At 50.8% G+C, this 18747-nt stretch overlaps 1 protein-coding gene across 1 annotated transcript; it reads left to right on the top strand.

The window, feature by feature from the left end:
- Positions 1 to 490: 490 nt before the first annotated feature.
- Positions 491 to 18745, top strand: DELE1 (DAP3 binding cell death enhancer 1). The gene is made up of 11 exons (XM_054643153.2): positions 491 to 612; positions 697 to 793; positions 909 to 1029; positions 1351 to 1494; positions 7797 to 7852; positions 9565 to 9658; positions 10374 to 10516; positions 11325 to 11483; positions 12313 to 12405; positions 15683 to 15839; positions 16695 to 18745. Exons 1-11 carry the CDS (start codon positions 506 to 508, stop codon positions 16949 to 16951), a joined length of 1428 nt encoding a protein of 475 aa, XP_054499128.2. The 5' UTR covers positions 491 to 505; the 3' UTR covers positions 16952 to 18745.
- The last annotated feature ends 2 nt before the right edge of the window (positions 18746 to 18747 follow it).

Raw genomic sequence — 18747 nt, forward strand, 5'->3', positions numbered from 1 at the left:
TCTGACTCTTGAAATGTCAGCGTCATTTGCAAGGTGACCCTACCAAGTAATCGGTCTTTGGAACACCTGGACATCACTTAGCGCTCGCGAGCTGCTCTTTCACTGACACAATCACCCTTCTTGCTGATTAGGCTGCAAAGCACACAGAGATCAAACCCCGGTGAACACATTTTCTTCAGAAATGTTTTACACATTCCCCATTTTGCGGAGCGGCAGCCCCCGCGCCCTCAGCGGCCTCCCGGCCGGGCGGCGCTCTGTGCGCGCTCCATGGCGCCGGGGCCGCTCTACCCGCGCTCTATGGTGCTGCCGCCGCTCTGTCCTCGCTCCGTGCTGCCCGTGCCGCTGTATCCCCTCTCCGCGGCGATGCTGCTGCTCCGCCCGCCCTCCCCGTAGCCGCCCGTGTTCCCTCTGTCCCCTGCGTGCCCGCCGTGCCCGCAGCCCCGGCCCGCCCTGCCCGGCCGCCCGCCCGTCTCTGTGGCCCGCGCGTTCCGGCGGGGCGGGCGGGATGTGGCGGCTGCTGCTGCTGCTGGGCCGGGGCCGCTGCGCGCCCACCCCCGCCCGCCCCGCCTGTGCCCCGGGGCTGGGCGGCGGCCGCGGCCGCAGCCCCGAGCGGTGAGTGCGGCTCGGGGGTCCCCCGCCCCGGGGCCGGCGGCGCGGCGCGGCCTCACGGCGCCCGTGTGTGTGCGGTTGTTGCAGGGCGCCCGCGTGTCAGGATGGCCCGGAGCGAGGAGGACGGCCGCAGCCGCTGCCCGGCCTGGTGCCCCGCTACTCCGTGCGGGAGGCCGTCACCTGGGTGAGGAGCAGCGCGGGGACACCTCGGGGGATCCCGAGCAGAGCCGGGAGGAAGGGGCCGGGCGGGAGCGGGAGAAGCAGCGGGGCAGTTCCCTGACCGTGTCCGCTCTCCGCAGGGAGCTGTGGGCGCGCTGCTGCTGCAGCTGCTCCGGCAGATCGCGGGGCTCCGCTCGCTGCAGGACGCCCGGACAGAGCGAAGGCCTCCCTGGCGCTCCTCGCTGCCCTCCCAGCCCGCAGGTCAGCGGCTGGGCCCGGGAGGGCGGCGGGGGGCGGCCGGATGGGATTCCTGCCTCGGGCTGGGATTCCTGCCTCGGGCTGTGCTCAGTGAGGCTGGGAGAGGCTGAGGGCCGCTCTCGGGCCCTGGGGAGAGTATCAGGAGAATCTCTGATTCTTTTAATGGTTTGGTGTAATCCCACTCTATGTGCCCTTACCTTTGTTTTCCGTTCTGGATTCTGCTGCACGAACTTTCCTCCTGCTACTCTGTGTGGTCAGAGGACACTGAGTACATGCACAGCCCGGTGTTGTCACCTGGAGCAGACACTGTGCTCTGTGTTACAGGGGTGACTGAAGCCTCAACCAGCGGTCCTGGCGAGCAGCTGGGCTCCCAGATCCTGCAGAAAGCAAGTCCAGAGGCTGTAGCAGAGAATTCATCCTCAGGCATCCCCTCGGGGCAAGGAGAGAGGCAGCCCTGGGCAGAAGCAGGTATGTGCCATGTGCTGCGGGACAGGATACTCTTGGCAGAGGGACCTGGGAGCTCCTCCAAGGCAAGCTCGGAGCCAAGGAGTGTGTAGTCATTTATCGACATTACAGGAGGCAGGTGAGAGTGGAAAGGCAAATTTTAGAGAGATGAATCAGAGTCCAGAGACAGGAAGAAAAAACCTCCTGAAGGCAGAGACAAGGCTGTGCTGTAACTGCAGGTGACAACAGCTTTCCCAACAGTGCTCTGCCTTAGCAGACTGATTGCAGCATCCAGTCCTGTTCTTTTACTGTGGACAGATGTTTGCAGCCAGAAGGATTCAGGAGGATGCTGCGCCATTGATCTGGGAGAGTGGCGTACATGGTGTGAAACTGGAGGAATTATTCTCTTCCTGCAAGATGAGGTTGCATTTCTGAGCTCTTATGCCATAGATAAGACAGTGGAAGGAGGTATCAAAGACATTATTAAAATGAGTTTTATAAAAATAGAAAGATAGACTCCAACAAAATTGAAGTCTCGCCCAGGAAAGCGTGTCCTACATAGGGAATTTAAAGTCACACCAAGGAAGATCAGATGAGGCCTACAGCTCTCTAGATATAGAAACATTGATAATGGCCTCAGGAAGGCTGTTGGAAGCAGGAAGCCTGCTGGAACAGGTGGCAAGGGGACAACATTCAGTAGTGGTGTAGAAGAGGCACATCAGGAAACCAACCACAGATGTTGGCTAAATCACAGGATCACAGACTGGTTTGGGTTAAAAGGGACCTGAAAGCTCTTCTTGTTCCCTGCCATGGGCAGAGACACCTTTCATTATCCCAGGCTGTTCCAAGCCCTGTCCAGCCTGGCCTTGGACACTTCCATGGATCCAGGGGCAGCCACAGCTTCTCTGTGCCAGAGCCTCAGCACCCTCACAGGGAAGAATTTAAATAATGAAGGTGCTGCAGAAAAGGTTGGAGCTGTTTCCCATTTTCTGCTTGCTTTCAAAATTTTGGCTTCCTTCGGTGCTGATTTCAGCTACTGCCCATCACTGCTTATCAAACCTTCTCCTGCCAGAGGTTACCATTCCCATCAGTTGGCAAATGGAGCATTTTGTTTCCGTGTCTCCTAATTAACTCCAGGAAAACAGCCAGGTTAATTTACCTAAACTGCCAATTAGACTGTTTAACCCATCTGCTTTAGCCTGGAGCATATTAAGAAGCACTCCAGCACTGGCAAGTGACTGGACATGGACCTCTGGGAGGAGTGGTGGGAAGAAGTGGAGACAGCAGTGCCTGCAGTTGGCACAGCTGAACGTCCTGGAGTGCCTGTGTGTCTGACAAACAGCTCCTACTGAGAGTCAACAGGAAGAGCTTTTGGGCAAACTGATGAATTGAACAGTGACAAGTCACTAAGGCCACGTGGTCTTTGTTCAGATGTTCTTCAGAAGCTGGGAGATGACTGAGCCTCCGAGGACAATCTGTAATCCCATGCTCAAACCTGCTCCGTGGCCAGGGGAATGAGCACTCACAGATTGCACAGCTTGGCTTTTAAAAAGGGGTGGGTGGCTGTTAGTTTAAGGCACAAAACTGCAAAAAAGGTGATTCTAATTTGATAGAAACTCTGTTACAGGATAGAGGTGTCAGATGCTGGGATGAGTGGGCTGTATCAAAGGTCTTGGAAGGATTTAGGAAGCCATTTCTCAGGCCAGCTTGCTCCCTTGCAGAGACTTGAGAGTTGTAAATCTATTAAGACTTCTTTGGAGAAGTCAACAGGCATGTGGAGCAAGATAATCCAGCTTTTAGCTTTCTGAAAATCATCCAGACAGGACCTAAACCAAAGCTATCTAAAGAATTAAAGCTGGTATGAGGGAATATGGAGGGGTTACACTTGGGCTGGTAACGCCTTAAAGCACAAGAAAGTTTTCACAGTGGAGAGCCATTACTGTAGGATTCCCCTGTCCTTTGTTAAACCAGTTCTGCTCAGCACAGTCAGCAGTGATTTGGAAAAAAGAGGCGATGAACGAGGCAGCAGAAGCAGCAAATGGTACAAAATTCTTCAGGACAGGCAAATCTGAAAGTCACAGGCAAAGGTTGCACAGAACCAAAGCCAGGGTAATCCCCAGGTGGGTTAAACAAGTGTGCACAGGGGAGTGTGGCTGTAAATACACACACAGAGTGAGGAGTGTCAAATTAATAATTGTCTTGCAGAGGGAACATTTAAAGTCACTGTGGATGTGCTTTTGATAAGGTTAAGTCAGTGCTCGGCAGCAGTGAGGCCAATTAAATGTTAATTATGGTGAAGGAAGGAGCTGAGGACAAGGCAGTGCTGTGGGTTCATGTGAGTCTGGGATGCAGCCATGTCTTGAGCACTTAAGGAAAAGACAGTGCCTGAAAAACAGGGACAAAACTGCAGAGAAAAGATGACAGACAATTACATCCAAACACAGACTGACTCTTCAGCTTATAAAAAAGAAGTGGCAGAGAATGTGCTGGTGCTCTGTGAAACCAAAAGTGTTGAGAGAAAGTGAATAGGGACAGGCTTTTTCGTAATGCTGATATTAAAAGGCAGCACAGAAGGGTCAGGTGGCAAGTTTGGAAAAAAGCAAAAGGCATTTTGTGTTTGGCCAGTGCCCAGGTAAATTGTGGAACTCGCTGCTACGGGCCAGAAATACAAGTGGGTTCCAAGAAGTGATTAGGTAAAATTACACATTGAAATGAGACTTAATTGGTCCAGCCAAGCCTCCTGCTCAGATCACAGAACAGCTGATTGCTGGAAAGTTCTGCCAGGGAGAGCGTGACTTTATAATCCCTGCTCCTCACCCTTTCTGCCCAAGCATCTCCAACTGTCACTTGTCAGAGATAATATATGTCAGGAATAATTTGATTTTGCTCCGTACATAAGTCCTCGGGTTACATTCCACATTTTGTTGTGCCTCCATTTTGTGGGAATTTATGGAGAAAAGTCAGAGGGAAGAGATTTGGTAATCTGCACTGAAGAGCCTGAAAAAATGCAGGGTTTTGTCATGTGAGAAGTCCTGGGAATCTTTCCATGGAAAGTGAAGCTTGATGATGCCTTTCTTTCACTACATTTTGCTTTCTACAGAAAAACCTGCCTGAGGTACAGGATTTTTTTCCCTGGTGTTTAGCTACTGAAAAAGGGTGAGGCTGGCAAAATGAGGATGCAGCAGGAAGCTGGGGAGAGCAGAAGGAGGGGAAGGACAGACGCCTGGCAGATGATGCAGGGGAATCTGGTAGCAAAGCCTTGCCATGAGAGAGCAGAGCTCAGAGTGCAGCAGAATGTACCCTGGCTGCTGCCAGCAATGGCAAGGGATCTTCTGGAGAGAATTCCATGTCCTTCGCCTTTCTCTGGGTGTTTCAGTTCATTTCCACACTTGCTGGTGCTGGTGGCCCTGTGCAGTGACAATCTGCTGTTGTTGTGGCAGAAATCTGTGGGATGGGTCCCAACATCTCAGCTTTCCACAAGAGCCACTCCAATTTTATTGCAGCACAATAGGAACAAAATCTATTCCTTTGTTTAAAAAGAAAACTTCAGAAAATTAACTTAAAACTTGCTTTAAGTAGCATTCTAGATATTGCTACCAGCAAGTCCTCGGCTCTGTGTTCACATCTTATGTTTTTCTATGCAATTTCTGCCTCACTCAGAGGCTTTTTGCTGGGAGTTAAAGGCACAGAGTGAGCAAGCAGGTGATTACAGCCAGTCTCAGTGTTACAGCAGCTGAATGATGCCCTGGGGAGTTGTATTTTACCCCTGGCAGAACTGTAAAATTCGTTATTTCAATTCTGAGATTACAGACATTGGAAAAGTGTGTTTTCATTTCAAAGCACAATGAAACCAATTGGAAACAGTGAAATTTTCCATGAGGCAGAAATGCTGGATTTTGGCCAGCTCTTGTTGTGACTTCGTTCTCCTGGATGTTTTGGGATGAGCAATCTAGGCTGTCTAGGAGAAGATTATTAATTCCTCATTTGGAGCTAGCTGTGAGCAACACTTGATTAGTCCAGGATGAACAGTGAAGAGAGATAAAAATATTTATGAACTGCTGAAGATGTGAGCATTGGGCATCCAGAACACTGAAAGCTACAAGACTGCATGGAAAAAAGAATGTGCAGTCATGTTGCATCATAGCATGGGTTTGAAGAAGTACAAATAAAGTTGCACAGAAAATTCCAGCTGTGATATTCCCATCTTTTAAACATAACCTGAAGAATAATTTAGCTTGCCCAGCCTCAAAGGTGATTCTGAGGGAATTCAGCTCCCCCAGAGCAGCTGTGGCTGCCCCTGGGTCTCTGGAAGTGTCCAGAGCCAGGTTGGACAGGGTTTGGAGCAGTCTGGGATGGTGGGAGGTGTTCCTGCCGTGGCAGGGGTGGCACTGGCTGAGTTTTAAGTTCCCTTCCAGCCCAAACCATCCTGGGACTCTCTGATCCTTTAGGACTGGGGCTGAGTGTCAGGATAGGTTGGTCCCTGTGCTTTTTTCCAGATGTTCTGTGGAATTGGTAACCCTGATCTGTGGAGATTTGAGTGAGGAGGGGTTTCCCATGGTAGAGGGGCACAAGGTGCTTCTGCAGGCTGACAGAATTCAGAATTAGTGGCTGTTTATTTTCCATGGTTCAGTGGTTTGTCCAAATTACAACATTTTCACATTAAACGAGGAGTGTCTGATTTAGGAGTAGACACCCATGCAAAATGTACAGTTTCTTTAAAGTGTGGATGTACTAATGCTGTTTAAACAAGTGGGAGAATTCTTAATACAGACCATTTTTTTTCCATGGGATTTGCAGTTGTTTGTGTGGCAAAAACCCAAATTACATCACAAGGGAGATACACGATAGAGCCTTACAGTGAGAAATATCAGATAATTTGATGCCTGCTCTGCAAAGAAACAGAAAGCACAACTAATAAATTCACAGATTATACTACTTTAGGTGGAATGCTGCGTAGAAGTCATGTTTGCCACAGTGATGTTGCTTGTTGGGTGAGTGGGGCCTGTTCAGATAACACACATTTGAATACAGCCAGGGGGGAATTGTTTGTCTGGGAATAATGAGGCTGCAGCTGGCACACAGGCCATGGCTCCCTGCATGCTGTACAGCACAGGCACTGCAAGGAGCACTCCTGCCTGCTGCACACCTCATTGCTGCTGCTCCTGGAGCCAAACAGCCCCAGGAGTCTGGGAATCAGGCTCTAAAAGGACATTTTGTTTCACTTGTATTGGCTCTCACACAGCTTGAGAGGGAGGCACAGGGAGGGCACAGCTCTGGCTCAAAGTGGTCCAGGCTCCAGCACCTGGAGTTCAATGTCCTGTGGGATCCAGCTGCTTGTGGTGACCCAGGTTAAAAATCCTTGGCCTCAGGCTGTGTCCTCTTTGTGGAGGTCATTGTTCTCTTGGCAGGAGTGATGCCACTGTGACCACTGCCAGCACAGTCCTGCACCCAGCAAGGTGCCTTAGCTCGGGCTGGAGATGCTCTGTCAGATCATTCTCATTGGAGCTGGGGACAAAGTGCTGAGCTCGTGGCTGTCCCAGGGTGCCTGAGAGGGCTGATCACCCCCTGGCACAGGAGCAGGGCTGTCCCCTGCAGGGAAATGACCTGGAGAAGGACATGGGGAGGCAGCACCTCAGCTGAGACTTGGGTGTGATGCCAAGCCTGGGTGAGCTGGGAGCTGCAGCAGTTCTGATCCAGGCAAACTGGGCAGGAGGAGGCAATGTCACCCCTCCTGTGACACTGCTGAGAGGGGCTGCACCTCAGTAACCCCGTTGGAAGTTCAGGAATAGTAGCAAAAAGTCAAAAAATTAACCAAGGCTGGCAGAAAAGTGCTGCAGTTGAAAGATGTGAATGGTGCAGTCTTTTTAGAATCACAGACAGGAATCAAGAGGGGCTGATTAGTCGTGTCAGGACTTTCAAAAGGAGAAATTGGCTTTTTAGTAAAGAAGAAAAAACCTAGAAGAGCCAGTGCCTGGAAGCAGAAACCAATAGTAGGAGTACTTTAATTTGAAATGAAGCACAGGGGTTTAAAGCAGTGATTACAAGTTACTGGAACATTTAGGAAAAGCAGAAGATTCTCTGCTTTTGGTGTCTTCAGATCAAAACCAGGGGCCTTTCTGGAGGAGCTGCAGCCACAGGGCTGGATTCCAGAGCTTGCTTTTGCTCCAAAGGTCAGATTGGTTGGGATTCCTTCTGTTCCTGATGTCCCTGACTGAATGGGAGATCAGACCTTTAGGAAAGAGTTATGGAATAGAGAGGATGAGAAAAGGCAGAGATGCAGCACTGCTAAACTTTGCTTTTTTGTTGGATTTTTTTTTTTAATGCAGGGGAGTTCCAAATCCCTGTGAGCTCCAGGGTGGGGCCAGTTCTCCATAGTGCAAAGGTAAGGTCTCATTTTCGACCCCCTGTGTCTGCACCTTCCTTGCAGGAACACATCCCAGATCTACCCTGAGCACAGCCTGAGCAACACTCACACACAAGACTGGGAAAAAAAGGGAGATGGCATATACTCACCTCTGCTATAGCCAGAAAATTCCAGGATTTACAGCCTGCCATCTCCATCCTTTGATGTATCTGTAACAGGGCTGCTGGCAGGGAAACACTGAAAGAAAATGGTGAGAAACACCAAACCAAGCAACCAAACAAAAAAATAAATTCAGCAGCACCAGTGTGTTGCTGTGTATATGCATTTTGATGCAATCTTTCACTAGGTGATTACATGCTGTTGCTATTTTGGTGTTTACCAGACAACCCATGACTGGGGAAGGTGGTGTCACTCCAAATGCTGCAAATCAGGGCTGGCTCTTGTCTGGTAAAGAGGGAAGCACTTGGGGCTTGAAGAGAGTGCATCAGCTCGAGAGTCACAAGGCCATAAATTATATTATTGTTCTTGTTGTGATTAAACCTGCCAATTTTTTGCAATTCACATCTTAGATGCAAATAATTCCTTTTTTAAGATAATCACTCGGCTGAGCAATCGCTCAAGGACATTGTGAGCAGAGTGAGGTAAATTCAGCTTTTAGCAGAGTGAGTTCCTGCAAAAGGCTCCAAGCAGGAATTTGTTTGATCTCCTGAGGGGGTGAGCATGGATCTCTCCATGCTGGGAGGTGCCCCTTGTGCAGGGCTGGAGGAAGAGCCTGCAGCTGGGTCATGGAGCAGCTCAGGGCCCTTGGACCTGTCTTGGCCCCTTGGGAGTAGCCCTGAGCCAAGGGGCATTTTCCAGATTCCCTGTGTGCACTGAGCTCTGCTGCCACTCGATGTCACAGGGGTGTGGAGCTGGGCTGAGCTTCCTCCCATGTCCCAGGCTGTTCATTGCCTAGGAGAAAAGGATTTGCTGTGCCCTGCAGGGTTTCAGCAGCACTGGGCAGTGCTCAGTGCAGCTGAGGGGGCAGCTCAGCTGGAGCTGGGTAAAGGGAAGGTGTGAGGGTGTTTTGGCTGGGACTCTGCTCTGGACACAATGTGGCAGAGGGAACAAGGGCTAATGTTATTTTTGGAGGGGGGAGTTATCTTAGAATCGTGGAATATCCTGATTTGGAAGGGATCCACGAGGATCATCAGTCCCAGCCCTGCCCAGACACCCCAACAATCCCTGGCAGTGCTGTCCAAAGGTTCCTGGAGCTCTGGCAGCCTCGGGGCTGTGCCCATTCCCTGGAGAGCCTGGGCAGTGCCCAGCACCCTGTGGGGGGAGAAGCTTCTCCCAAAATCCAGCCTGGCCCTGCCCCGGCCCAGCCCCAGCTGTTCCTGGGTGCTGTCCCTGTCCCAGAGCAGAGCTCAGAGCTGTCCCTGCGCTGCCCCTCCAGAGGAGCTGCAGACTGCTGAGTAGGATGAGGTATTTGCTGAATTCTGAAAGTCTGCTGGTGCCTGAGAGGCTGCACCAAGCTCCCTGGCCAGGGGCAGGGGAGCAGTGTCCGTGCAGCTTCCCCAGCGAGGTGGCTGTGTAGGACAGGGAGGGTTTTCTGTGTACACATGACCTCACCCTCCTGATGACTGAACTACCATACAAACAGGTCTCACTGCTTGGTTTCCAAGCCAGCATCTCCTCTAGGGTTGATATGATTTAGCTCTCTTTAATAGCTTTTTTCTCTGACTCCTCAGGGTGACCCAGCTCAGCGAGGGCATTTAGAGGAAGCCGCTTTCCAATTGCAGCAGATTTTCCGAATTGATATTTCCATTGCATTGAATATCCTTGGTAATGTGGAGTTGGTTTTGTTTTGCCCTTAAACCACAGGTTTCTCATTTTGGAGGACCTCCAAATGGTTGCAGGTCTTGTGAGAAGGCAGGGATGGCAAATACCCAAACTGAAGCCTCCTTTCAGCAATTTTAACTGTGCTTGGAGAGATTTATTGCCCTTTGTCCCATCGTGCCACCTGATTTATCTCAGCATATTTCAATCCAGGCTTGCTTGAAGCCTGCACTGTTGTCCTGACATCTGTAGCTGGAAATTAAGCCATCTCTGTCTTTTTTGCAACACAAGATGTCATATCCTTGTATCCTTCTTTTATTGTCTGAGCTCACGGTTTTCCTGGCAAGCTGAAAAAGCAATTGCAGGATTGCAACTCTAAGAAAAGCAGAAGGAAGATGCAATGAGCTAAGAAAAGTCCCTGCCCTATATACACCACTAGTTGCAGCACTGAAAAGCAAGTTGTTTCTGTGTGAGCCATACGTTGTGTTAGCCTGTGATCCCTCTCTGCCACGAGCCCAGAAAAATCCCTAAAATGCAGTGTTGCCATTTTTCTTATTGAAACTGTGGAAGGAGGGTTGGTGAGCCAGCTGGAAGTGGCCCAGAGCACTTGGTGTGAGCCAAGGAAGGCCCAGTGGCTGTGGGGGAGGTTGCTGCATTGGAGGCTGGGTTGTGGCTGTGTGCTTTTCCCTGTTTTCCATGGTTTGGACTCTGTTTTCTTCAGGGACTGAGAGCATGAGGGCGGGGCACTGCCGGGTGGCCTTCACCTGCTTCAAGCTGGCAGCAGATCGGGGCTACAGCAAAGCCCAGTTCAACGTGGGGCTGTGCTACGAGCACGGCAGGGGCACAGAAAAGGACTTGGAGAAGGTATCCAGGGCCTGCCTGGGGGTGGGGGTGGGAGCACACATCAGGAGAGGGATCTGTGCCGGGTGCTTGGAGCTTTCTTCCTTTTACATGGCTGGGAAAGTCATGGAATGTCCTGAGCTGGAGAGAACCCCCAGGGATCACTGATCCAGCTCCTGGCCCTGCACAGACACCCCAACAATCCCACCCTGTGCATCCCTGGGAGTGCTGTCCAAAGGCTCCTGGAGCTCTGGCAGCCTCAGGGCTGTGCCCTTTCCCTGGGGAGCCTGGGAGGGCCCAGGCTCTGAAGACTCAGTAGAAAATGCTGGAAATATAAAAATTGCAGCTTTGCAGAGCTGCTTTCAGTGTCACCAATCCCCTCAGAGAGGTGCTCTGAGATCCCTTTCCCACAGCTTCTGAGGGTTCTCCAGGTGCACAGGCTGTGCTACCAGCACCCAGCGGGGTTCCAAGGAGAAACCTGTCATGTCGCTGTATTTAAGACACCACTGCACATCCCAGGGCTTCTCAGATCTCTGCTTTGGCTCCTGTAACTCCAGCCTGCCACCTAGTGCAAGCTGGCCAGCAGCTGCTGGAGCTGGGAAGAGCTGCACAGGCAGCTTGGTTTGAGTCATGGTTGGCCCAGTGCCACCCCCTTCAGCTCGGGCAGGGTGGTTCCAGGGCTCGGGGGTACTCACTGTCCCACCTGACCCAGCTGATGTTCTGCTGTGGGAGGGATGCAGCTTGTGATGGGTCTACCAGAGAGGTGAAGCTTGAAGGGAGCCATGTCATGTTCAGGGCATGCATCAGCTGGCTTTCTCTCTCTCTCTCTCAGGCAGGTTTTTATTACTGCCAGGCAGCCAGCAGCCGTCACCCCATGGCCCAGTACCGCTACGCCAGGTACCTGCTCCAGCACGGCCCTGGCAGCCCCTGGGACAGGCATCACAAGGCTGTGGCACTCCTGGAGCAAGCAGCAGGGGCTGGCATCATAGAGGTTGGTGTCCATAGGTCAGAGAGCCCTGACTGAAGGGTTGGAGCCACATCTGAGACAGCACTGGGAGGGAAAGCTTTCCAATGATTTTATCCCTGCTCACAGCATGGGGGTTAGAACTAGAGGATCTTTAAGGTCCCTTCTGAGCCAAACCATTCTCTGATTCTTTGTGTATATTCCTGACAGTGTCTGGGAGACAGCCCTGCCTGCAGACACAGCCACTGTGCCACGTGTTGGTTGGCTGTTGTCAATGGGGCTCTTACATTAAACCTTTGGCTGGGAGAGCTCACCTGTTCTTGAAAACACAGCTCACTTTTCATCTCCTCTCAATTCCAAGAGTACAGGTCACTGTACTGGAGGAACTTCCAGTGCTTGAAGTAAGAACAGATCCTCATTTTGTATCTGTGACTTTCTGAGATGACTCATCTGTGCAGATCTGTCTCCTGCCCTCCTTTCCCACTCCAGGAGATGCATTTAGGCATGTGCCATCTCGCCCTGGGAATGCCAGGCTGGCAGTGCCTGTGGCCTCCTGGAGCTCACTGACCAGGAGGTGCATCTGCAGGATCTTGGGGACAGGACATGAGTGGGAACCGTTCTCTAGCTCTGACTCCCACAGGGAGTTTGAAATTATATTCTGGCTCTCAAATGTGAATTCTTTGTGTTTACCAAATCATGCTGATTTTTCTTAGGGCAGCCCTGGCTCTCCCAAGAGCCCCTGCACAGGCAGGGTCCTTACCACACTGCCACAGTAACCCCAGCAGCTTGAAAAATCAGTTAAAAAAACAGAGTAATTAAAATCCAGGCTGATCTGGACGATGTGGTTTTGTTACAGGCACAGGCTTATCTTGGAGTGTTCTACATGAGGGGGCTGAAGCCTCAGGAGAAGAGAGGTTTGAAATACCTGCTGCAGGCAGCAAACAATGGGGTAAGTAATCCTTCCTTCTGCCAGGGATTGTCCTCAGCTCGGGATCTGCAGGTGGAGGATTTCAGGGTTTCTTGGAAACAGGAGCAAATGTCAGGATTTTACTGCCCAGTGTGAAGGGACAGAGTGGAGCCTTGGTGCCTCTTGGAGAGGAGACAGCCCTGGGCACAGACCCTACAGAGACAGCCCTGTTGGGCTGGAGGAGTTCCTACAGCACCAGTGCCTGTATCCAGCTTCCAGCATTGTAGAGCTTTCCCATTATGGAGCATCTACACCCTCTTCAGTCAAAATCTTTCACTACTGCATCACTTGGAGAACTTCATTGTGTTTATCTCAAATCTGTTCTTCAAAATTGGCCCATTGTTTCTTGTCTTTTATAGAGAGGATGGAAAGACTGTTTCTGGATTTATTTTTAAATTCAGGCACCTTTAACATACTGAAACACTTGAATCTCCATTCAGCCTTCCCCCATTTTTGCTGTTTCTCTTCACAGCTCATGTTAGATCCCCAAGAATCTTATTGCATGCACTTTCCCCAAGTGGCCCAGGCTTCTCTTTCTTGAAGGGCAGTGCCACAGTGTGGGGACAGCACTCTCCTAACCCCCACCAGCATTTAGAGGAGCAGAATTATGGATCCCATGTCTTGCAGCCAGGTTTCTGCATCCCACAGTTCTGTTTCTTGCCATTGTCCCCTTGTTTTCAGCTGCATTGTAATGGCCAGGGGTTATTTTTTCCTGAAGAACTTGTTCATTTTAACTGCAGTTCCCACAGCTTTTGTGCAATGGAAAATAATGAACAGCTATTGCCTCTTCTGCTGGCTAATAGTTGTGGTTGTGGTGCCCTTTAGTGTGTCCTCTCTGAGTCATTTCTTTTGCAGGCTGCAGTGCTGGTTTAGTTTGTGCCTCCATGTAGTTAAGCTGTTCTACTTTGCTTGTCAGTCTTCTGTCTATTTTTCTAATTCTCCTTTGACCATTTTAAGATGCTTGGACTAAAAGTGGACTCAGGATGGAGGTATGCCATGGATCTCACATAATGAGCTCCTCTGCTTTGTTCTGCATTCCCTTCCAATAATTCCTAGCCCTGCTTGCCCTTTGCCTGGCACTGAGCACTGATGAGATGGTCTCAGGGAACTATCACAGTGTGATACCCAAATTTCTTCCTATCAGCACTACTTTGCATTTGGCAGTACTGTTTCCTTCATGATTTTGTTGCCCATTCCTTAGGTGTGTGAGATCTTTAATTAATTCTTTATAGTAAGTTTGACCATTTTGAATGGTCATTTTTACATCATTGTAAACTTTGTCACTTGGGTTTTCACCCTCTTTCCAGCATGGAGACACTCTCAGTCTGCTGGGACAAGGCCTGACTTGCCACAGCAGCTCAGACATCACAGTACACAGTATTTAGTTCTAAATCTGCTGAAGATCTCTCCTAAGCTTCATCCTTGGCTCCTTTTTTCCAGCCTGGAGTCAGAGGTTTTATGCTGAACAGTATCACATTGAGTTATCCCATTAAAGAGATGATTGGCATTTATTGGTAATGCCTTAACAACACAAAATCTGTCTGGTAACTGCAGGTCCTCAGCTGCACCCCTGGCATGTTTTGGCCAGAGTTTCAGACCCTGAGCATCCTTCCCCATCTCTGCTGCTCAGCAGATGCTGTGGATGCTTCAGGGGCTCACCTTGAGGGCAGGTTGATGGATGGTGGGTTCCCTGGGATGGGATGTCCCCATTTTCCTTGGAGAAGGGCTCCATGGACAGGTTCACTTCCCATTACCCTGCAGTTGGAATTGATGTTTAGTTGGCTGAAAGAACTCTTGGCATGGATGAAGCAAGGACAGCATAGTTTAGTACAACTCCAGAAAAAGGAAAACAGCACAAAAAGTCACAGATTCAGCGTTTCTCTGCTTGTTCTCTCTGCTAGAGCTGAGCTGGGAACTCTGACAAGTGTTTTTCCAACACAAGAACTGTGTTCTACTTTGTTTCCCACTTTTTATCCTCCCTGATTTCCTACATGCAGCCACAGACTATAAAACCCTAATAAAGAGTTCTGTTGGAGAACTGGGCCTGACTTGCAGATTTCCAGGGGTGTCAGTCACTCCTGCCATGCTAATTTGGGGCTCTCCCCTCACTGCAGGCTTGGCTCTGAGGTGTTCATCCTGTGAGAGATGGTGGTGCAGCTCTCCTGATTGAACCCTGTCTCTAGTCACAGCTGAAGTGCCAATTCTTCAGCGTGTTTATCTCATCTCTAAAGGAGTTTATTGCTGTCATAAGCTGAGACTTGCAACATTTTGCAAAGCACCCACTCACTGAGTTTTTCACTTGCCTCTACCAGCTACATCCTAGACAGCAACACTTGCAATATGTTCTTTTCTAGTGGCTTTATTAAAACTTGCTACTTACTTGGGTTTTTTTTCTTTTTCTTCCTTTTTTTTTTTCCAAAGCCTTGTTTAGCTCATGTTTCTGGCAGTCACACTCTTCAGGCTGTGCTGCTGGCTTTGTTGCTGGAAAGGTCTGTGTGACCACAAGTCCGTGCAGTCTTTTTAATGTCTTCAGGAGTGTCATCCTGCTTTCCTGCTCTCTGAGACCCTTTGCCTCCCATTGGATCTCAAGGATAAAATGCACAGCTGACACATAAACATGTCATGGGTTTGGATTTGGCTTCACTGCAGTGCCAACCTTTGCTTTCCAGTTTGTTCCCAGCAGTTACATATGTCTGAGTGGTTCAGGTGCTTTTTCTCTAGTGCATATTTGCTTCATTTACTTCATTTCTGTTGCCTGAGATTTCTTCTGGAATAGAATGAGGTGAGGCTGAGCAGAAGAGTGCTGCACTCTTGTGTTAAAGGGGAATTTCCCAACCCTTGGCAGCAAGTACCTCTGTGCCATTTGTGATGTTTTTACAAGACTTGGGCTTGAACTCTCTTAGGGCAGTCTCAGGGCGTGCTCGGAGTTTGGGTGGGATCAGGATGTGGCGCAGTCACAGCGGCCCAAGACACCTCAGCTCTGACCTCTGAGACAACTGGGATGCTCTGCAGAGCCAGCTGCTCCTTTGTTACTCTGCCACAGCCCTGGGTGTTGAAGGGAAATCAGTGAATTTAATTGGAAAGGGATAGGAAGGAGCAGAGCCAGACATTATGCTTCTCTCCTGGGGACTAAACTACTGAAGACAGAGCCTAAGGGATGGAGCAGTAAACTTAGCAAGGTGACCAAAGATAGAGCAGTAAACTCTGAAGAAGGTGCTAAAGAGTCTCTGTTTCCTTTGCTGTGTGATTGCTGTGCCAGGATGCCCAGAGCAGGTTCCACGTGGGCGTTTGCTACGAGCAGGGCCTGGGAGTGCAGCGGGACCTGGCGGAGGCGCTGAGGCACTACCGGCAGTCGGCAGCCATGGGGAACAGGCAGGCCCGGGACAGACTGCAGGCATGGCAGCAGGAGCTGCAAGGTACCAGGGCCAGCAGGGCACCAGGGGCTGGGGCACTGCCTGGGCAGGTGGCCCTGTGAAACTGGGGCTGTACTGCCAGAGGAGGGCTCCCACAGGACCACGGCACAAAGGAGTTCTTTGTGTGAAGGGAAGGCGCTGCTTTTCCTCCTCAGTTCTTTCCCGTCCAGCTGGAGAAGCTGTTCCCATAGTATGATGGGTTGCAGAATCACTTCTGTTGAAAAGACCAACTGTGTCCTGGGGGACACCAGGCCCAGCATCACCAGCTGGGCCAGGAGGGGATTGTCCTGTTCTGCTCTGCACTGGGGCAGCCTCACTCCAGTCCTGCGGGCAGTTTTGGGCACCACAGTATAAAAAAGGCATTGAACCATTAGAGAGTGTCCAAAGGAAGCCACAAGGATGGGGAAGGGTCTGGATGGGAAGCCTTGTGAGGAGCAGCTGAGGGCACTTGGGCATTCCTCCACTTCAGCTGGAGGAGACTGAGAGCAGAGCTCATTGTGGTTTTCAATGTCCTCCTGAGGGGCAGCACAGGGCTCCAGTGCTGAGGGAGACCTGGACAGGACCTGAGGGAATGGCTGGAGCTATGTCAGGGGAGGTTCAGGTTGGATACCAGGAAAAGGTTTTTCACCCAGAGAGTGGTTGAGCAGTGGAACAAGCTCCCCAGCAAACAAACCTGAGTTCAAGAAGCATTTAGACAATGCTCTCAGGCACAGGGTGGGATTGTTGGGGCATCTGTGCAGGAGTGGGGCTCGATGATCCTTAAGGGTCCCTTCTCACTCCGGATGTTCTGTGATTCTGTGGCTGTATGATCAAGCCTTTGCCAGTGTCATTAACACCTTGTTTTTCCTGTACTTTCAGATATGCATACAAAGCATCCATTCCCTTCAGGATTAAGAGCCTCCTCCTCCAGCCCTGATTTCTGGACTATTGAGCCTGTGTCTGCAGGTCTGTACAGCAGCCAGCCAGGACAGTGTGGCCTCACCCTGCCCCACTCCTGGAGCACAGGCACACTGCCCGTGATGCTGCTCAGCAGTGCAGGGTGGAGCTGTGCCTTCAGAGCCAGGACAGTGCCACTGGAGCTGCAGGGCTGGGAGCCCCAGCACTGCTGGCAGTGAGTGACACCAGCAGGCAGAGGACAAGGCAGCCCTTGGTGTGGGCTGGAACCAGGCTGGCAGTGAAAGGAAAGAGAAAGCTCTCTGTTCATGGAACAGGAGGCATTTTTAAATACCTGGGCTTTGAGAATAAACTTTGTGATATCTCCTGCACCACCAAGTACTCTACCTTCCACACAGGGATGTTCCTTCTGCACCTGCATTTCTGTATTAGAGCCAAGCTGTGGCTGCCCCTGGATCTCTGAAAGATCTCTCCAAGCCCTGTCCAAGGCCAGGTTGGACAGGGTTTGAAGCAATCTGGGATAGTGGAAGGTGTCCCTGCCATGGCAGGGGGTGGAACAAGATGAGCTTTAAGGTCCTTCCAGCCCAAACCATTCTGTGGTTCTGCACCACACTGGTGTGATCTGGGATTCTAATTCCAGTAGCCCTGCATGTCTTGCTCATGGTCCCCCAGGGAGGTTTACAAGCCACCATATGGGGACGTTGGCAACTAACCATGGGATTGTCCTAGCCCACACCCTCTGAGGCAATTTTCTCTCTCTCCAAAGCAAGTCCCCAGAGTGCCCCTGCTACCAGCACAGTGTAGGCTGGCTCTGTGTTGCCATTATGGCAGTTTAATCTGCTTTCAGACCTGGGCAAGCAAGAGAGTGAATTCTCATCACTGGGCAGAGTTTTTTATGGGATGTGACAGATCCACCTGTAGCAGTGAGGTGACAGCTGTCCCCGGCCATCCTGCACCATGTCAGTGTCCTTCTGTCCCCACTCCTGCTCCTGCAGCCCTGGCAGGGAGCTGCTCCCACCTCTCTGAGACACAATGAGCAAGGTTTGCTTCGAAATCCATCGTGTCCCTGTTTGCTGAGCACGCCAGCTCATTTTCAGCAGAGTGGATAAGGGATGCTCCCAGCGGGAAGGCACCGCTGGCAGGCAGCAGCAGAAGGCAGCTGGTGTGATAATTTCCTCCACTGGGGCAGCTGAATCCGGAAAAAGGCATTTGTTCACACCAGTTTAAACTGGTTCAAGGGCATCTGTGCAAGCTGCCCAGCTTCCTGTGGCCCTGGTGCTCTGTGTAGATCAGGCTCTGCAAAACAAAGGCAATGGCCCCATCCTGAACTTCTCCATGCAGCAAAGGAGGGGCACAGCCAGCCCTCAACACATCTGATTGTTCTTCTGGTCTGCTCTCTCCTTCTGCTCAGACCAAACTTTCTTAGACCATTTCCTTTATCAAGCAGGATACAAGGAGCAGGAAATGCCTGGGGTGGATTTCCTATGCTGTGATAATCCAGAGCGCGCTTACGCATCGGCCAGGATGGGAGAGGGGCTGGGGGGGCTGAAAGCAGTTTGCAGAACCAGGAAATTGCAAAGCAAGAGGGAGGAATTTGTCTCCTTTTAAACCTGCTTGTTATTAGGTATTTTTGTGTAAGGACTTTCCTCTGACAGGGACATCAAAGCAACTTTGCAGAGGGAGATGTGAGGTTGTGCTGGCTGTTTGTCCCTCTGCCTGTGCTCCCAAGGTGCAGAGGAATCCCACAGGGCTCAGTCACAAATGCCTCCCTCATGGTTTGCACAGCTGCATCTCAGTTAGAATCTGGCTCTCTGACATTGTTTTGGTGCAAGAACCTGTTTTGTTTGTAAAACAAACCAGCAAGAGATTTGTGTTAGCAGACCAGCAGCACGAGCAGGCCAGGCCAAACCCATCCATGGATGGATGCCAGACATGGGCTCATCTGTACAAGCATTTTGGAGACTGGAAATAAAACAACATTTTGGATATTAAAAAGCCCACCTGGGGAAATCTCACT

Source organism: Agelaius phoeniceus, chromosome 15, assembly GCF_051311805.1.
Source record: "Agelaius phoeniceus isolate bAgePho1 chromosome 15, bAgePho1.hap1, whole genome shotgun sequence".
In the NCBI taxonomy this organism is placed as follows: Eukaryota; Metazoa; Chordata; class Aves; order Passeriformes; family Icteridae; genus Agelaius; species Agelaius phoeniceus.

Excerpts from the sequence above, each read along its gene's own strand:
- DELE1 (XM_054643153.2), top strand. The coding sequence starts at position 506 with ATGTGGCGGCTGCTGCTGCTGCTGGGCCGGGGCCGCTGCGCGCCCACC. Across the intron at positions 613-696 it reads CGCGGCCGCAGCCCCGAGCG|GGCGCCCGCGTGTCAGGATG; the intron begins GTGAGTGCGGCT and ends CGGTTGTTGCAG. Across the intron at positions 1,030-1,350 it reads GCTGCCCTCCCAGCCCGCAG|GGGTGACTGAAGCCTCAACC; the intron begins GTCAGCGGCTGG and ends TCTGTGTTACAG.